Source organism: Festucalex cinctus, chromosome 16, assembly GCF_051991245.1.
Source record: "Festucalex cinctus isolate MCC-2025b chromosome 16, RoL_Fcin_1.0, whole genome shotgun sequence".
Lineage (NCBI taxonomy): Eukaryota > Metazoa > Chordata > Actinopteri > Syngnathiformes > Syngnathidae > Festucalex > Festucalex cinctus.
Window position 1 is genome coordinate 4,958,589 of NC_135426.1, and position 20,585 is coordinate 4,979,173.

At 44.8% G+C, this 20,585-nt stretch overlaps 1 protein-coding gene across 3 annotated transcripts in view; it reads right to left on the reverse strand.

The window, feature by feature from the left end:
* syn3 (synapsin III) overlaps positions 1 to 20,585 on the reverse strand; it is a 138,693-nt gene that overhangs the window by 28,549 nt on the left and 89,559 nt on the right. For all 3 annotated transcript variants that reach the window (XR_013279024.1, XM_077499936.1, XM_077499935.1), the window contains exons 7-10: positions 11,203 to 11,265; positions 9,895 to 10,037; positions 9,573 to 9,647; positions 9,118 to 9,220 (exon numbers count right to left, since the gene is read on the reverse strand). Coding sequence is in view for 2 of the 3 variants with exons in the window: in XM_077499936.1 (XP_077356062.1) it covers positions 9,118 to 9,220; positions 9,573 to 9,647; positions 9,895 to 10,037; positions 11,203 to 11,265 (384 nt within the window). In the remaining variant the exon portion in view is untranslated. The remainder of the gene's footprint in view (positions 1 to 9,117; positions 9,221 to 9,572; positions 9,648 to 9,894; positions 10,038 to 11,202; positions 11,266 to 20,585) is intronic.

The following is a 20,585-nucleotide window of genomic DNA, read 5'->3' on the forward strand; positions in this document are numbered from 1 at the left end:
AAAAAAGGAGAAAAGGAAATAGTATCATAATTTACATGTTCAAAAAGGAGTAGGAAGAAGTACATAAACTTCTATAGAACTACTCCCTAATACTTCTATCATATAGATAATATAATAAGTTGTTCTTACTAACATAAAAATGAAACACTAGAAAATAAACAAAACATGTTTATCTTAAGTGCACAGATATATTGGTACAAGTTGTAAGTCCTTATCCATTACATATACACAAAGAAGAGAGAGCGAACTTATAGCCCTACATAAACAATAAATTCCACAAAATTAAGTGTTGAACATATGCGAGCACACGTGGACATAAGTACATATACACATATAAACATACATGCACACACAAATTTATTTACATTTATACCTGATTTACATATTTTTCTATCATTATCTTTTTAAATATCTGTGTGCCCTGCGATTGGCTGGCAACCAGTCCAGGGTGTCCCCCGCCTACTGCCCAGAGCCAGCTGAGATAGGCGCCAGCACCCCCCGCGACCCTTGTGAGGAATAAGCGGTCAAGAAAATGGATGGATGGATGGATGGATGGATGATCTTTTTCAATGCAATAAATGATTCACAGTTTGATTCACGTCATCATCAGGTCATGATAATTTTTTTTTTAAAAGTCGGGTTGATTTCCATATGTGCAGTTTTAGTACCCTCTAGTGGCTAGTTTTTTTTGAGTGCAGTTTAATTTTCACAAGGCATGTTTTGGTCCTTTTTATGTTTCAAATCCACATTAATGGTCAGATGAACCTGTCAGGTTTCGGTTTTTGGGTTGGGTTTTTGTTTTATTTTGGTGAGTGTTGGTTGTTGGTGTTCCGGTCTTCTCCCCCAGTCTCGTTATGTTAACCTTGTCCACCTGCTTGTGTCTTCCCTTCCTGATGTGTAGTGCTGATTGGTTCCCCCTCCCTGCTGTGTCTCCCAGGTGTGTCCGGTTATTGTCATTAGTGTTGGTATAAGGGAGTGGTGTTTGTCTCACGCGGGTGTGGGAGCATTGTTTGCTGTTGTCTGCATGCTTTGTCACAGTGGTGTCATTTGACCATTTGCCAAGTCTTCCACGCCAAGTCTACAAAGTCTTCCACGCCAAGTCTACAAAGTCTTCCACGCCAAGTCTACAAAGTCTTCCACGCCAAGTCTACACCGTCAGCCACGCCAAGTCTTCAACGTCAGCCACGCCAAGTCCTCACCGTCAGCCACGCCAAGTCTTCACCGTCAGCCACGCCAAGTCTTCACCGTCAGCCACGCCAAGTCTTCACCGTCAGCCACGCCAAGTCTTCACCGTCAGCCACGCCAAGTCTTCACCGTCAGCCACGCCAAGTCTTCACCGTCAGCCACGCCAAGTCTTCACCGTCAGCCACGCCAAGTCTTCAACGTCAGCCACGCCAAGTCTTCAAAGTCAGCCACGCCAAGTCTTCAAAGTCAGCCACGCCAAGTCTTCAACGTCAGCCACGCCAAGTCTTCAACGTCAGCCACGCCAAGTCTTCAACGTCAGCCACGCCAAGTCTTCAACGTCAGCCACGCCAAGTCTTCAACGTCAGCCACGCCAAGTCTTCAACGTCAGCCACGCCAAGTCTTCAACGTCAGCCACGCCAAGTCTTCAACGTCAGCCACGCCAAGTCTTCAACGTCAGCCACGCCAAGTCTTCAACGTCAGCCACGCCAAGTCTTCAACGTCAGCCACGCCAAGTCTTCAACGTCAGCCACGCCAAGTCTTCAACGTCAGCCACGCCAAGTCTCTGCCTCACGCCAAGTCTCTGCCTCACGCAACGCCAAGTCCTCGCCATGATCTGGGTACACGTCCAGCCCAGTCTTCTCCACTTCAGTCTCGTCCCGTCCTTCCCCACCACAGTCAATAAAGTCATTCTAGTTGCTGTCAGTCCACTTCTCCCTGCCTATTTATTCCGCCTCTGGGTCCGTCCATCACACCCCCACCGTGACAGAATGCTCCCACCTACCTGGACCCAGCGGAAGCGCCTCGTCCCCGTTCCGGCTCCCCGCCGGCCTCAGGACCCCGTTCCGGCTCCGCGCCGGCCTCAGGACCCCGTTCCGGCTCCCCGCCGGCCTCAGGACCCCGTTCCGGCTCCGCGCCGGCCTCAGGACCCCGTTCCGGCTCCGCGCCGGCCTCAGGACCCCGTTCCGGCTCCGCGCCGGATTCAAGCTCCCGTTCCGGCTCCCCGCCGGACTCAGGACCCCGTTCCGGCTCCGCGCCGGATTCAAGTTCCCGTTCCGGCTCCGCGCCGGATTCAAGTTCCCGTTCCGGCTCCGCGCCGGCCTCAGGACCCCGTTCCGGCGCCCTGCCGGCCTCAGGACCCCGTTCCGGCGCCCCGCCGGCTCCAGGCCCTCGTCCTGGCACCTCGGCAGCCCAAGAATGCCACGCCTGTGCCGCTTCAGCCCCTGGCCTCTTTGCCTGTGCCGCTGCTGCCGCTTCAGCCCCTGGCCACTTCGTCGCTGCCGGTCCCGGATGCAACGCCTGTGCCGCTGCCGCCGCAGCCCCAGGCCGCTTCGCCTGCGCCGCTGCCGCCGCAGCCCCAGGCCGCTTCGCCTGCGCCGCTGCCGCCGCAGCCCCAGGCCGCTTCGCCTGCGCCGCTGCCGCCGCAGCCCCAGGCCGCTTCGCCTGCGCCGCCGCAGCTCCAGGCCGCTTCGCCTGCGCCGCCGCAGCCCCAGGCCGCTTCGCCTGCGCCTCCGCCGCCGCAGCCCCAGGCCGCTTCGCCTGCGCCTCCGCCGCCGCAGCCCCAGGCCGCTTCGCCTGCGCCGCCGCCGCCGCAGCCCCAGGCCGCTTCGCCTGCGCCGCTGCCGCCGCAGCCCCTGGCCGCTTCGCCTGCGCCGCTGCCGCCGCAGCCCCTGGCCGCTTCGCCTGCGCCGCTGCCGCCGCAGCCCCTGGCCGCTTCGCCTGCGCCGCTGCCGCCGCAGCCCCTGGCCGCTTCGCCTGTGCCGCTGCCGCCGCAGCCCCTGGCCGCTTCGCCTGTGCCGCTGCCGCCGCAGCCCCTGGCCGCTTCGCCTGTGCCGCTGCCGCCGCAGTCCCTGGCCGCTTCGCCTGTGCCGCTGCCGCCGCAGCCCTTGGCCGCAACGCCTGTGCCGCTGCCTCCGCAGCCCTTGGCCGCAACGCCTGTGCCGCTGCCTCAGCAGCCCCTGGCCGCAACGCCTGTGCCGCTGCCTCAGCAGCCCCTGGCCGCAACGCCTGTGCCGCTGCCTCCGCAGCCCCTGGCCGCAACGCCTGTGCCGCTGCCTCCGCAGCCCCTGGCCGCAGCGCCTGTGCAGCCTAAGCCCCTGGCGTCTCAGGTCCCCTCGTCGCGGCCAATTGGCATATCAGGTCCCCTCGTCACGGCAGAGTTGCCGCCTTCTCCCGCTTCCTCATCTCTGCCCCAAGTCAAGTCTCAAGTTTCCTCGTCTCTGCCCCAGGTCAAATCCCCAGCTTCCTCATCACAGCCCCAGCCAAAGTCTCAAGTTTCCTCGTCTCTGCCCCAGGTCAAATCCCCGGCTTCCTCGTCTCTGCCCCGATCAAAGTCTCCGGGCCTGGTGTCCGCCCCAAGCAGTGCGGTCATGGTGGCCGATCCGGGACCTAGCGCCAGGCGGCGCAGAAGACGGGCCCACCACGGGGACCGGCCCTTGGCGGAGCCACCCCAGTTTCAGCCCTCTGGGCCGATGATTTTGCCTCCTCCTGGGCCACCCCCGGATGCGGAGTTTATGGCATTGTGTGAGGCCGTTTTTCGCCCCCTTGTGTCCTCCTATTCCTACCCTGGTTGAGGGCTGTGTTTTGCTCCCGTTCCCGTCCCCGCCCTCCCCTTTTTTGGCTTGTTTTGTGTTTGGGACGTCTGGGAGCCGTCCCTTGGTGGAGGGGTACTGTCAGGTTTCGGTTTTTGGGTTGGGTTTTTGTTTTATTTTGGTGAGTGTTGGTTGTTGGTGTTCCGGTCTTCTCCCCCAGTCTCGTTATGTTAACCTTGTCCACCTGCTTGTGTCTTCCCTTCCTGATGTGTAGTGCTGATTGGTTCCCCCTCCCTGCTGTGTCTCCCAGGTGTGTCCGGTTATTGTCATTAGTGTTGGTATAAGGGAGTGGTGTTTGTCTCACGCGGGTGTGGGAGCATTGTTTGCTGTTGTCTGCATGCTTTGTCACAGTGGTGTCATTTGACCATTTGCCAAGTCTTCCACGCCAAGTCTACAAAGTCTTCCACGCCAAGTCTACAAAGTCTTCCACGCCAAGTCTACAAAGTCTTCCACGCCAAGTCTTCACCGTCAGCCACGCCAAGTCTTCACCGTCAGCCACGCCAAGTCTTCAACGTCAGCCACGCCAAGTCTTCAACGTCAGCCACGCCAAGTCTTCAACGTCAGCCACGCCAAGTCTTCAACGTCAGCCACGCCAAGTCTTCACCGTCAGCCACGCCAAGTCTTCACCGTCAGCCACGCCAAGTCTTCACCGTCAGCCACGCCAAGTCTTCACCGTCAGCCACGCCAAGTCTTCACCGTCAGCCACGCCAAGTCTTCACCGTCAGCCACGCCAAGTCTTCACCGTCAGCCACGCCAAGTCTTCACCGTCAGCCACGCCAAGTCTTCACCGTCAGCCACGCCAAGTCTTCACCGTCAGCCACGCCAAGTCTTCACCGTCAGCCACGCCAAGTCTTCACCGTCAGCCACGCCAAGTCTTCACCGTCAGCCACGCCAAGTCTTCACCGTCAGCCACGCCAAGTCTTCAACGTCAGCCACGCCAAGTCTTCAACGTCAGCCACGCCAAGTCTTCAACGTCAGCCACGCCAAGTCATCAACGTCAGCCACGCCAAGTCTCTGCCTCACGCCAAGTCTCTGCCTCACGCCAAGTCTCTGCCTCACGCCAAGTCTCTGCCTCACGCAACGCCAAGTCCTCGCCATGATCTGGGTACACGTCCAGCCCAGTCTTCTCCACTTCAGTCTCGTCCCGTCCTTCCCCACCACAGTCAATAAAGTCATTCTAGTTGCTGTCAGTCCACTTCTCCCTGCCTATTTATTCCGCCTCTGGGTCCGTCCATCACACCCCCACCGTGACAGAACCGAGTCAATATGTGAAGGAACTCAATGTGTGCTTGCATTAGCAAGTAAGTGCCTCAATAATATTATATATTATATTTCTATATATTTTATATGTAATATTTATAATATTTTTATAATACAAAAGCACAATATTGTGTGTGTGTTTATTTGGGTTTTTTTTTAGTATGAGCTCTTTTTTTTTTTCGTATTGCCAACCACCCCACAATATCGTGATAACTGTCGTATCATGACCTTCATATTGTGATATATCGTGATGTTTGGATATCGTTACACCCCGACTTTGTACATTATTTGAGCCGTTTTAAATTTGACAAGGTCATAGAATTTGAGAGTATTTAATTTAATGAATAACAGATTTGTTGGATCTATATAATGAGAGTGATTAGTTCTTCGTATGGCTCTTTTTTGTAATCTAAAGACGGTTTGTGTGTCAGTTTTGTATGTGTTTCCCCATATTTTGACACATTAAATCAGGTTTGGCAGTAACTACCGTATGTACAATATAATGTATACAATTATTTCTTATTGTGGGAATGCTGAAGCATTCCAACATGTTATTGTAATTTTTATTCTCCATATTTTTTTCTGCCACATAATACTTCCAATTTACACTGTTCGAATTTCAACTAGCTGCAAAAATTCACGCCACCCGGGATATATATCGTCTGATTCCACATTACTTACATTATTACTTGCACATTTTAACGTTTAATATAAACTTTCCCCCATTCATTTTCAATGGGACAGACATTGAACTTTTTCCCAAGTATCACTTTTCACGCCCACTTCCACACATATAACTTATCATTACCAGGTGTCTGATACTGCTCGGTGGCACAGTTGGTAAAGTTCATTGCCCAGTAATCAGGAGGTCATATTTTCAAAATGTATCTCTCAATTTACTTCATAAGCATTCCACATGCATTCAAATCATAGCATTCAACGATTAGTGTTAGCTTTCAGCATTCCCACGCAATTTCTCCAGAAATTGCACTTAGTCTAGTTCAGAATATCTTTGGCTTTATACAAGATACCTTGGGTTTTTTCTTGATATTTTTCTTTGAACATTTTCTATGTTGTCAATCAAAACAAGTGCTCAAGAAAACGCATGGCTGCACGTAGTGGCCAATTTGCAATTTCTCTCCCCCTTTTTAATCCCTGTTTTCCTCCTGGCAGGGATTTGGCGCAGTGAGGGTGTGGCACGCTGTTTTGGCGAGTTGAGTCATGAGCACGCGGTGGCACTTCAAATGGTGTGCGGCGCGGTGGTAGCCTGAGCAGGCCGGGGATCCACCCTGCTGATTTATTCGGATCCAAAAGTCATCCAGTGCGAGAGAGAGCGGCCGGCACTGGCCACTGGCCCCTTTTTTTCGGCTCAGGAAGCACAAGGGTGTTGTTCGGCTCTTTAATTGAGCTGTTGTGTCTGGACAACGTCGCCCGCCTGCTGCATGGGAAAGTTCACTCGGCGCAACGGGGAGCGTCTTGTGCAGGCACCTAAGTCGCTTGCTTCATGGAGGGAATTACTCACTCACTAATGAATGAAAATAAAAACATACGCATGGAAAAAAAAAGAAAAGCTGCACTGAAAATGCTAGTTATGTTTTCAGATGTGTTTTAGAGCAGCCACATTTCACAATTTCACTCATAGTCGTAATTTTTTCCACAATTAAAACGTTTTATCCCAAGGACCAAGAATCATAGCACACCTAACACTCAACCCCAAAAAAAATGTTTTTGACAAGATTATGCTCTATACAGCCCCACTGGTCTAAAAACGGCATTTGGATGATAATTGAGTTTGTGGAATATGAGTTAAGCAGCAAAATCCACCCACTTTTATCAACCTCAGGGGGCGGCCATTTTGCCACCTGCTGTCGACTGAGAATGACATCACAGTTGCTCAAGCCTCAGGTAACCCGCCAATCACGACTCAGCTTGCGAACGTCACATGACCAAACTCACAATAAAAAAAAAAAAAAAAAAAAAAAAATATATATATATATATATATATATATATATATATATACAAATATTGCGATACTTGTGTAGATGTATAGATAATCTATCGGGAGACAAAGTATCACAATTTATCGCAATATAGATATATTGTCACACTCCTAATATACAGTATATCAAAGTAAAGTATGTCCCTTTAATCTGAATGAATAACTGTTAGACGCACATCAAAAACACTTAATGGAATGTTCAAGCATTTATGAGAACATTTGCGAAGGTCCAATACAGAACATGGATTTACAGGGAGGAAGGCTGACAACCGTTTTCAAAATGCTCAAATGTTAAATACGGATGCTTGAAAGGATTTTAGCCACAAGGGAGAAGCGTCACGGTTGACGTTCTAGTCTGGAACAAAAAAGCGGATTCCAACTATGACGGATGGACGGACGGATGTTGCCTGCCACGCTTGATTACATTCCATCATGCTGAGAGACTCGGGCAGATCAACAAGTTCAAAAGAAGGAGGTGGCGGAAGAACATTCTCAGTCAGTGAAGCCGCTTGCACGTTTTCCCGAAATAGTTTCAAGTTAATGCAAAGAGGATGGGGGCGGAACCCTCTCACTGTTGACCTCACCCTCTGGACACAGATAGTGAAAATGTGATGTCACGCTGTCAGACTAAATATGGACATGTCAGATGAGCCCCTTTCCTCAGATGATAAAAAAAAAAAAACAATCACTGATAATAGTGTACAGCTGCTGCTCTTCAGAGTAAGATCCGCCCTCTTCTTTCCTTGCTACAGTTAACATTCCCCCCCCCCCCCCCCCCCCCCCCATCATAAAATATTGAACTTTATTTTTTTCGGCACCAACTTTCTTATCAACTCTGAGGAGAATTTCAATAAATATGCAACATGGCATTCTAATGTTGCCTAAGTAAAATTGCTAAATGGAAAATAACTTAAAGGCATGCTTGTTCATATTTTGTCTATAATTAACGTGGTAACTTCATTGTTTTTCACATCCAATTAACACCTTTAAAAAGAAATTTTTCTATTTGCTGTCGACTGATGATGACATCACCTGTGCTGAGGAAGTAGGTAACGACCAATCATGGATCAGTTTGCTGACCAAACCCACAAAACAGGTGAGCCATGATTGGCCGTTACCTACTTTCTCAGCACAGGTGATGTCATCATCAGTCGACAGCAAGTAGAAAAATTACTTTTTAAAGGTATTAACTAATTTGCTCCCAAGAACGTATAATTATGTTCTATTTTTAATGTATTAAGTGTCCCAAAGACATATTTATACGTTTTCATTTTTTTTTTTTTTTTTTTTTTTTTTTTAATGCTAGAGCATACAGAAGGCTTTGATGCAGCCTCCCAACTGCAGTGAACGGTTAAAAAAATGGTAGTAACTACAAAAACGGCCAGCAGGTGGCAGCAGAGTATGACAGATCAACCAGGGCCATGATGAAAACAAGCTGTTTCCCCACAATTCTAAACAGATTTGTGAATAATGATGAAACTTAGCTATATTCTAATGCTAATTACTGCAAAACGGAAACAGATAGAAAAATTCTTTTTTTCCTGATGAAAGAAGAGACGCTACTCTTTCTTTTGGTATGTTCCATGTTTTTAGAGCGATAGAACACAATATTCTGTGGGCCATGCAATCTCAGTCAAAATCCAGTAAAACGGGGTTGCTTCAGTCAAAATGGCTGCGTGGGAATTAGTTAATGGTAAAAAAAACGTTCTGAAATAAAGTGTAAACATTCAATGATTCAATGCACTTTCCAATGTTTTCTTGTAAGTGTAGTACGTGTTTTGTTACCCTTAAAAAGTGGCCTTTATTCTATATATCAGGCTGAATAGTTTATATGAAGATGCAGCTTATTTTCATTCGCCCGTTATCGTGTTTGGGCTACCAAGGGGACTCATCGTTCTTTTCAAGGCTTTGATAGCGTGCTCCTTCATATAACTTCCTTTTTGTTCAGTGTGAAACAGAAAAACTGCTCTGACTTGGCCTTTTGGGACGCCACAAGTGAGGCCTCGGTGAGTTTTCTCATTCATCACCACCACTACATAAGCTGGCAGGGATGCTGAAAGGGTTATTCCGGAAGTAAAACTGACCTCAATGATGTAGTCATTGCCGTCTTTTCCATGCACAGCCTTCACTGCGCATATGTCAAGGCCGCCGAACATCTCTGCGCACGAGTCCACCCACAGTCTGTATCTGGAACACCATGACGCATCAAACTGATCAAAGCGTCAGAATATGGATCGAGTGGCACACATTAAGTACACCTATGAGTACAGTACACGTTGATTACTCACAGATTTCTGCTTAATGTTATGAACTATAATGGTGATGAGTACTGTAGTATTATTCATATTATTAGAACATTCCAGACGATTTTTGGATTACACGAAACGAGCACGTCTGAGTGAGATGCAGTCTACTGCAAACCAACTGTCATAATGAGTGTATAGATTTTGGAATTACAAACACCCTCAAAGGGGGATTATCACTGTGATTTAGAGATCAGCACTTAACACCGTTACTTGTAAGGTTCATTCAGGCTTACCTGTCAGTCATGGCGATCTGCTCTAACATGGCCGAACCCGTGTTCGCCTTCCAGTTCCCCGAAATGGAGGTTCTCCTGAAACGTAACAGCGAAATGCTTCAACACTGACTCACTCACAACTTTTTGCATCTTGAAAAGAATGAGAATGGCCCATGCTTGTTTGTTAGCATTAATTAGCCTTGCAAACGACGTTCTGTCACAGTGGGGTTGTCAGGAAACGGAGATAAGACTTGAACAAATAAAACAGCTGCGAGGGTTCGAGGAAGGAAGGGGACTAACGATTAAGAACACATTGTTTCCAGTCCGACAGGAAGCATCTTACATGTAAGCCTTGTAGTTGTTGCCGATCTTCTGGATGCGGATGTCGTACTTGGACTGGACGTAGGGCTCGGTGGTGGCGTAGGTCCCGGCCAGCGCCACCACGCTGGTGATGTCCTGGAAGTCCTGCTGGTTTTCCACTTTGATCTGTTTTGAGCCAGACGCCACTAATTAGAACGCACGCACGCACCCCCCCCAAAAAAATGCCGGTAGTGCTCTGCTGGATATGCCATAGGAAGTTCACACTTGTACACAGATGAGTTAATGAAGGTGCTCAGGTTGGAAACGTTTGCACATGGTGTGGCTTTGAACTACGTCACGTCGTTCCAATTAAGCAATTAAGTAGCAGACGCAGGGAGAAATTACGTCATGGCAACACAAGTGCCATACATGTTAAAAAAAAAAAAAAAAAAAAAAAAAAAAAAGCACTTTGTCACTGCACTTTTCACACATTTCTACAAATATGAATTTGTGATGGCTTTTTTTGTTGTTGCACATTTGAAAGACAAGTGTCTAAGTGTGACAAGGATATCATTAAGATATGTGCTTATTAGTTGGAAGTGATTGTGACCACACAAGCTCACTATAGCAACAATACAGTTTTTAGGAGTATACAACTTCTTGCATCATACAGGACTATATCAATCAAATGATTACGATAAGCAAAAACAATAACAATATACAGTATTGTGTTGCATTGTAACACTGTCAGAATGCACACAAACGTTTTAAAGACAATTTCTAACTGTCTCACTCGACCTTTACAAGGTTTATGACTGGATTAAGAGTGATATCGATGTCTGCATCCCACATGTGCTTGTTTCCTGTCACGGATTTGCGAGGATCTCAGGGGGTCAAACGAGGTCCCCATTCTACAAGGGCACAGCGTCGTCCTTACATAACTTTGGGGGAAACTCTATATGCTGTCCAGCTCCTGGAAAAGGAAACCCAGCCCAAGCAGACACGAATGCATGGGAAGGGTCTCCCCGCTGCAAAACTCAAGTGCATCAGGGCAGAGCAAGCTCTCGGTCTTGCATTGAGAAAACAAGCGTAGAATTTCTATGTCGGTCATGTAAAAATGAATTATTAAAGTTTGGTCTTCATGACCATTACAGATTGCTTACTGCATCAAATATCAGTGCAAAGAATGAACACAGCTGATTTTGGCAAGGAAAGACCACTCATTTGTAGCAATTTGTCCAAACTGAACTATGATAAATGGAGCTGGTCATCACAGATGTTATCACAGCATTGGACGCATGCATGGCCATCACACTATTACGCTCGCCTTACAACAACAATTGCATCTCACCTTGCCCATGCCAGAGTGAGCGTGGCCCATCTTCACCACCACAGGATAGGAAGGGCTTGTAACCTGAAGAGAAACACAACTTTGCTTTATTAGTCCACTTTTCATTTGGCGCACACCTTGGAAGGCGCTTGGGCACTCACTTTTCTTTTTTTCCCCTTTTTTTATTGAGAGCTCAGTATTGTTCATTCGGCAGTCTTACCAATTCAACATATCATCATCATTGCTTTTTTATTTTTTTTTATTTTTATTTTTTTTATTTTTTTCAATGTGCGTATATGCACATTTGTGCACGTGTGTGTGGATTTGGGCTCATTAATTCACCTGAAACCAAATAAAAATCCCATTCACTTAATCTTAACTGGATACGTCAGAGTCTCGCCAGAGTCGTGAAGTTCAGAAAGTCAGGAGACATAGACTTAGGCTTGACTTTAATGATCCCTTTGGGATGGCTCCCTCTGGGAAATGTACATGTCCAGCAGCAATGAGAACAGATAATAAACTAATAGTTAAAAAAAAAAAAAAAAAAAAAAAAAAGACCAGAGAAAAGCTCAAAGGAAAGAAAGACGGAGAAAAGCAAAAGACACCACCTGCCACCCACACGGCCACAAAACCAGAATCCTTCACCAACCCCAGAAACCTCCAAACTCCACCAGACCAAGGAGACCCCCAAGAGACAAGAGGAAAAACCAAAGAGAGGAAGGAAGGAAGGACGGACAGACGAAGCAGATTTGAGATCCACAGACACCAGCCTCGACTGAATCAGTGGGCACCCACTTCTCAATCCCTGGGAAATGTTTTACAAATGCAAACATAATCGGTAACAAAAAGACCAAAATTCCCGTAGGAATGCACGGACGATCGAGTTGTTCAAGGTCACCATTCCAATCTCACACCAACACGTGAACAACTGGGAATAGAACGTCCTGCTCAGTAGGAACGTTTGACACTTTAAATAGACAGTAAGACTGATGCGGTGTTGACCGCATTTAGAGAAAACCAAGAGCGGAAAATTCCTCCTTTGCAAGTGCAGCTCATGCGGACGTGGTGTCCAGAACGGCAGCCTTGTACACATAGCGGTGAATCTTTCAACTTAAGGCAAGTGAGCATTGGGTTTATAAACACATGAGAAAAAATGAGTGAGGTTCTGGGAAGCTGGTGGTGGAAGACCACAGCTTACTCGGATGGGTTTGGACCCACTGCACAGACCGCAAACAACGTTTGTTGCTCATATGTTGGACAATTGAAGTGAATGAAACATCAATACGTGACCTCGTCCCTGTGGTTTCTCAACGCCCATTGGTGTATCTGATATGACTGTAAATGAGACGGTAATCTAAAGAGGGACTTTTCCAGTCTTGAAAGGACATCACCCACTGGCGTGTGAAGTAAACAAGATTACAAAGTGTCGACGTTTTTTGCAATTATCTGGAGCAATCTAACACAATTGCACCGTTTATTCACAAGTATGCGTACCGCAAAGACAGATTGCATGTTATGGTAAATTATCTCCAGGTAAAAAACAAACAAACATACAAACAAACTTCAATTTACACAGTGATCCAAATCAGCATGGACTTGAACTTGATCGAAAACAAACTGTTTGTTTCATGAGGCTTGCTCTGCTTGGAACCCGGAGATGCTAACGGGTCAGAGCACTGGGGAGGAAGGCCCGGTCAAAATGGAGCCAAGACAAATGCTGCATTCGAGGATGGTCGGAAGTCTGACTTTTCCGAGTTCAAACCAGGAAGTGTGTACGGAACGCCCCCTTGAACTCGGAAATTCCACTGGCGAAGTCAGAAAAAAAAAACAAAGGACCCCGACGTCACCGATGGACTACAAGTGACGTCAGGCAACAATAGAAACACAGACCGTGAATGGTAAAACACAATTTACTCGAGTATAAAACTAGATAGCTCTCTGCATTCATAAAAATTCAACATAACCTCACGTAACAACGTATGTGACAGTATGCCGCTATCTCTCTGCATATAATTATATGGTCAACTACTCAACTGTATGAAATGCTGATGAAATAAATTAAAAACACTAAAGGAAGCAAAATTGCGAGAAGTTTGCTAGAGGTCAACATGAGTTTTGAGGACCAAAATAAAAAACAATTTACCACTATCCGCCGTTTTACTTGTTTACTGTCGCCTCGAATGATTACAGGTCGGAACTGGGAAAAAACAAACTCTGATATATCCGTTGGCCACAAAACAGAACTGAAACATGAGTGAGCTGACAAATGAATTTGGAATGAGCTTGATGAAATCATCATTTGATGAAAAATGGGTGAATAAATGCAGCAATAGAGGCTTTCCGGATCACAGCAAAGGTAAGTTTACTACTGAATTGTTCAAGAAGCCCCTTGAAGTTAACTGCCTGAGTTGGTCCTGATGTCTTGTGGCCATTGCGTAACTCTCTCCTCATTTAACAGTTTTAAGTCTATTTTTTTCAAATGTCACAATTTACTCTAAAATCTGATGTCATCATCCATAAGCAGGCGGTTGCGCGACCACCATGACGTCAGTGGGCTCAACGACCCACCCATTGTCCAAACAGAAAAGAATTTGTTTTCAATTTCCCACCAACCCCTTTCATCTTGTGACGAATACGGGAAGATGATGGAAGAAAAATCAACTAACGGGAAAAATGTTGAACTCGCAGTCGCACGTCCACCATGTGATGAGTGATCAGACGGAAACAGTTTCGCACATATCTGAGAAGCAGTCGGTAGCAGCAAGGTGCGGATGTTTGCCGCCGGGAGAAGAGGTTTGCGTGGACGGGGCCCCACAGACACCCACGCTCTGTCTGGACATGTTCCTTCCAGTCATTCCCACGAGCGTGGCAATGACGGCACAAGTGGAAGACAACCACATCCTCTGCCCCTCCTTAAGGTGTTTCTTTTTTTTCTTTTTCTTTTTTTTTTCTTTTTTTTTTTTTAAAAGAGCTCAGAATTGTTCATTCGGTAGTCTTACCGATTCAACGTCTTATCATCATTGCGCTTTTTTGTTGTTGTTTTTTTTGTTTTTTTTTGTGTGTGCGTGCGTTTGCGTGCGTGCGTTTGCGTGCGTGCGTTTGCGTGCGTTTGCGTGCGTGCGTTTGCGTGCAAATATGTATAAATTTATACTCATTAAGTCACCTAAAACCTTATAAATATCCCATTACCCTTCGCCTTAACCAGGTACTTCAGAATCTTGCCAGAGTCGTGAGGTTCAAATGGTCAGGAGACCAGAGAAAAGGTCAGAAAAAATAAAGAGAAAAGAAAGATAAATCAAAGTGAAATCCAGCACCGACCAAACACTTCATGCCTTCCCCATGGTTACAAAATCAAAGTCTTACGCCAACCCCGGAAGCCTCTAAATTCCAACAAATTAGCGAGATTTCAAGAGACCAGAGGAAAAACTAAAGAGAGGAAGGAGGGAAGGATCGATGAGGCAGAGTGAGATCCATAGAAGCCAGTACATCCAATCCATCAAAGTGAAATCCAGCACCAACCAAACCCCTCCTGCGTGGTTACAAAACCAGAGTCTTATGCCAACCCCAGAAACCTCAAACTTCCAATAAATTGAGATCTCAAGTGACCAGAGGAAAAACTAAAGAGAGGAAGGAGGGAAGGATAGATAAAGCAAAGTGAGATCCACAGACACCAGCACCCACTGATTCAAGGGGCTGTGGGAGGGAGAGGCGAATTCTGTTTGAGTTTCAGTAGATGCTGGTGCGATGGAACTGGCATGCATAAGGACCACCACCAAAGAGAGAAGCCGTCAACCGCGGTCCAGCAAAGCGAGCACCGCCCCCCCCCCGGAATCCCCAGGCCGCGGCAGCACCAAGGCCACCCCCAAGCCACCCGAGCGGACACCGGTCGGCGAGCCGACCCAGACGCCCGGAACACCCCTGCCCCAGCCCCGGCCCACACCCCCGAGCCCAAGGCCGCAGAACGAGGCCCGGCGGGCCCCCACAGCGCCCCACCGGTCTCCAGCCCCCATCCCCCCACGACCCCCCCGCACCCCACCCAAACCCGCCACCCGCCACGACCCAGGCCCCGCCATCCCCGGCCCCCAAACCCCCGAACACACCCCGACCCCCCCCCCCCCCCCCCCCCCGGAAACCGGCACTGGGCAGCAGCGCAGAGAGGGAAGACGTGCCCACCCCACCTCCAGCCGTGCGAAAGGAGCACAGCGGCGGGAGGGGGGAAAGCAGAGGAGGAAGCCAGCGTACTAGTGACACCTAACCCTGTCACTGAGTCCGCCAGCTCGCCGACTGGCGAGCTCTACCCTTACACCGTGAATGTGGCCCCACCCAGTGTATATACAAGTGTGTGCGTGTGGTGCATTAAAATTGGGAGCAGGTGAGTCGGAGCAGAGGGAAAAAATTTCCCCTACTCCGATACACCCGCATCCCCCCAAAAAAATGAATATGTATATGCGTGGTGCATTAAAAAAGGAAATGGAGGGACAAAGTGGTGGGGCAGGGACACAGATGGGGGGGACCACAGCGCTGCCAGGCACTGCAGTCCATCCCCTCTGATGGCTCCCCGCCCCAACTCACCCCTCCCCTTGGACATGAAGTGCATTAAAATTGGAGGGGAGTTGAAGGGTGAAGACGGTGTTTCCACCCTTCCCCACCCCACCAAGAAATGTGTTGTGTGCCCTATGTGTATATTTACAAAGTGTATAGTGCAAAACTAGTGAAGTGAGTAAGAGGAGCGACCAGCGGGGCCTCACCCAACCCGGCGGGTGTAGGTGGCACGCCCGCCCCCCAGCGCCCCCCCACCCCACCCGCCCCCCACCCCAGAGCTACCCCTGCCCGACCACGGGGGACGGCGTCAAGAAAATTGACTAATTAGCATGCAGTAACACCAAGTGTTGATGCTTAGTGCCCACTAGAAATAAATCTTAAGGAGTTAGTGAGTATAGTGTCGTATAGTGTGGTGTGCTCGAGCCCACTAGCAGCAACTAGGTTCCTGACTATATAAAAATAAAAACAACAGATACAAAATACCAAATACAGAAGCAGCGAAAACAGAAGTTGTAACGATGTGGTGGCTCTCGTTAACAGGCAGAATCTAGGCAGGATTAAGTTGCCAAATTAAGATTAAAATATTCTATGTACATAGACCATATTTGTTTAAATCTTGACACTTGATTTTTATTTAAGGCAGAGATTTTTTCCATTGAGATATAATTTATTAGTAAGTTTAACCAGTGGTCGATATTGAGAGATTGTTTATTTTTCCAATTGACAAGGATTATTTTTTTTAGCAATAGTAAGGGCTATAAATATAGATTGAGATTGTTTACATGGTAGCTCAGTTATTGTTAAGTCACCTAGTAAACACAATCTTGGAGATAAAGGAAGCCTACAGTTTAATATATCAGCGAGCTTTTCCAAGATTTTAGTCCAGAAATGCAGCACTGGAGTACATGACCATAAAGCATGAAGATAAGTATCGGCAGTGTTTTGTGAGCACTGGAGACAAATGTCGGAGTCAGAGAGTCCCATTTTTTTTCCATCATATATTGTGTAATATATGTTCTATGAAGTATCTTATATTGGATAAGTTGCAAATTTGTCTGTTTGGTCATTTTAAATACATTTTCACAGATTTGGGTCCAAAAGTCTGGTTCCGGAACTATAGACAAGTCTTTTTCCCATTTTAAAGTCGGTAAATACGTTTTATTTGTGTATAAAAATAACTTATATATTTTTGATATTTTCTTTCTTGTTGTTGGAGAAAGCTTTATAATATCTTTAGCTAAGACAGGCAGTTGGACCGTATCCTGAAGTGTTGGGATTTGTTTCATAACCATACTTTTAACTTGCAGATAATGTAAGAAATTTCCGTTTTTTATTTTATATTTTTGGACCAAGCTTGTATACGATATAAACTTATTATCTGAGAAAAGATGATGAAGGTGTGTAATTCCTTTCTGCTCCCATAAGCTTAAATGGAACGACTGATTATTAAGTTGAAAGTCGGGGTTATGCCAAATGGGAGAGAGCCCACAGGGCGCCAATTGGGAGTTTGTAATTTCTAATGCCTTCCACCAGGCAGTCAGGGTGGCGGCTATCATTGGGTTTTTAAAACAATTATGTCGTTTTATTGATTTTGTAATAAAGAGTAAGTCTAACAGTCTAAGATTATTACAATCCTTCTGCTCCAATTCCAACCAACAGTTAGTATCTCTGTTGGGTTGTGTCCATAGCACAAGATATTGTAGTTGATTAGCTATATTAATAGTACATAAAGTTTGGTGCCTCTAAACCTCCTTTAGATTTACTTTCCTGAAGAGTAGATAGACTAATTTTGGCTTTTTTTTTTTATTACAATAGAATTTTATGATAGCAGAGTCCAGCGATTGGAACCAGTTAGACGTAGGTTTAAATGGAATCATTGAAAATGAATAATTAATCTTTGGTAAAACTTTCATTTTTATAGTAGCTATCCGTCCTATTAAAGAGATCGGAAGATTATTCCAGCGCTCCAGATCACTACGGATACTATCCAATAATGGTAAAAAATTTAAAGAAGTTAATTCAGTTAACTTAGGTGAAATTTTAACACCTAAGTATTTTAAATTACCTGTAGGAAAGGAGTAGTGTGGATCCTGACTTGTAGGGTTCCATGAATTTTCTGTAATAGGTAATAATGTTGATTTTGTCCAGTTAATAGAGTAATCTGATAAGTGAGAGAATTTAGTTATTAAGTTAAATGCTTCCCCTAACGAGATAGCAGGTTCTTCTAAATAGAGTAATATATCGTCGGCAATTCGGCATATAGATTAATTTTATGTTCTATTGTCCCGGAGTGGATTCCTTGGATCCGTCTATCCTGACGTATAGCTAATGCAAGCGGCTCAATAAATATAGCAAATAATAAAGGAGTAATCCCATTAGTAGTAACTGTAGCTTTAGGAGAATCATATAATATTGAGACCCATTGAATGAATAACTCCCCGAAGCCGAATTTATTTAAGACAGCAAAGAGGAAAGACCAGTTAACTTTAACGAAGGCTTTTTCTGCATCCAGCGAAATAACAACTGCCTTTTTATCATACCGCTGTGACATACTAATCAAGTTAAAAAGCCTCCCAATATTATTAGTAGAATGACGACCTTTAATAAAACCTGTTTGATCGCTATGAATAATTGTCGAGATTACTGTCTCTAGTCGAGATGCCAAGGCCTTAGCGATAATTTTAATATCGGTATTAATTAGTGATATCGGTCGGTAACTTGACGGGTGGGTGGGGTCTTTTTCTGGCTTTAATAAAAGTTTAATTGCTGCTATATTCATATCTTGACGTATATCACCTTTTCTTTTAATTTCAGTTACTACTCTTAGAAATAATGGAGCAAACATTAACCAGAAATGTTTAAAAAATATAGCCGGAAAGCCGTCTGGACCAGGTGCTCTGCCATTAGGCATACTGTCTAAAGCACGATACAACTCATCTATAGTAAGCGGGGCATCTAGAATATCTTTATGTTCAGTAGATAACTGAGGTATATTTAAGCTATTTAGGAATACCTCAATATGTTCAGGGTTAGGTCTATTAATTTCTGAGTATAGATTTCGATAATAGTTATAAAAAATATGGTTAATTTCTTCTGGTGATTGTGTACATTCACCATGTATATCTTTAATAGCCGTTATAAGAGATTTTTTCCGATTCCGTTGAAGTTGATTTGCCAGAAATTTACCTGATTTATTATTATATTCAAAATTATTATATCTCAACTGTTGTATTATAAACTCTGACTTTTTAGATAACATGTTATCTAACTGTATTTTTATATTCTGTAGTTCCGTCCATATTTGATTATTTGGGTTTAATGCATATTCATCCGTTAGTTTAATTTTATCTTCCAGGTATTTTTCTAATTTTTGATCCTGTTTCTTTTTATAAGTTGAATATGATATAATTTTCCCTCTAATTACCGCTTTCCCTGCTTCCCAGAGAAGAGATGGAGATATATTTGGAGAGTCATTTATTTCCAAAAAATCTGCCCACTCCCTTCTAATAATTTTATCAAACTCTACGTCTTTCAGTAATGAGATGTTAAAACGCCATATCGGGGGAGGTTTAAAGGTAGAGTCAATTTGTAGAGTGAGGGAGACTGGTGCATGATCACTTATAATTATAGAATGTATTTTTATAGCAGTTTTATCAACAATAGAATTATTTGTAAGGAAAAAATCAATTCTTGAGAATGATCGGTGCACCGCAGAGAAGAAAGTAAATTCCTTCTTAGTTGGGTTTTGAAGTCTCCAGCCATCGCTGAGGCCAAAATCCTCCATATATTCATCTATTACTTTAGCGGATCGTAATCGCCTTGTATATATCGTATTATTAGAACGATCTATTAACGGGTTCAAGACCGTGTTAAAATCACCTCCAATAATAATAGTAGAATTTGTTGCTAAATCGAGTAACCGAGAGAAAAATTCATGGAAAAAATCCGGGTCATCATTATTTGGGGCATATAAATTACCAATTGTATATACTTTATTAAATATAGTTACCTGGATAATAATATATCGGCCCTCTAAATCTGTTACTATATTATTTAGAGTAAAGAATAAATTCTTATGTATAAGTATAGAGACACCTCTTTGTCTACTATTATAGGAGGCAGAGTAAACTTGACTAAAATTTTTATCTATAAATAATTTTTCTTCTGATTTTTGTAAGTGGGTTTCTTGTAGGAGACAAATATCTGCCTTAAATTTTGAGAGATGGTCTAAAATTTTTATTCTTTTTGCCTGGGAGCGAGCGCCACACACATTCCAGGAGACCAGAACCAATTTCTGCATACAAGCAATATAGACTCAGTCTTATGTATACATCTATATGAGCTGCTTATTAATATTAACATATTGTAGGATAGCAAGAGTAATTAGGCAATTTATATAATTTATATAAAGAGAGAGATAACAAGTAGATAAGTATAATAGTGAAGAAACGAGGGGGGAAGTGAGTGTGAAGGAAATCTGTGGGGGATTCAACATAACAATACACCAGTAAATAGTGACCTAAGCGAGATTATTATTTTTATTATTATTATTATTATTATAAGATTTTTTTAAATATTTTTTTAAGAATATATTTTTATATTATTATTATTATTATTATTATTATTATTATTATTATTATTATTATTATTATTATTATTATTATATAGCTTATACATGATATAAATTCATATTCTCAGTTTCGTAACCCATTATCCATACATATACATACATATACATACACATATATATACATATACATACATATACATATATACACATATACATACACATACATATACATACGTCAAATAATCACACAATACTCGGCTCTACCAATTATCAGTTAGAACAGCCAAGAGGT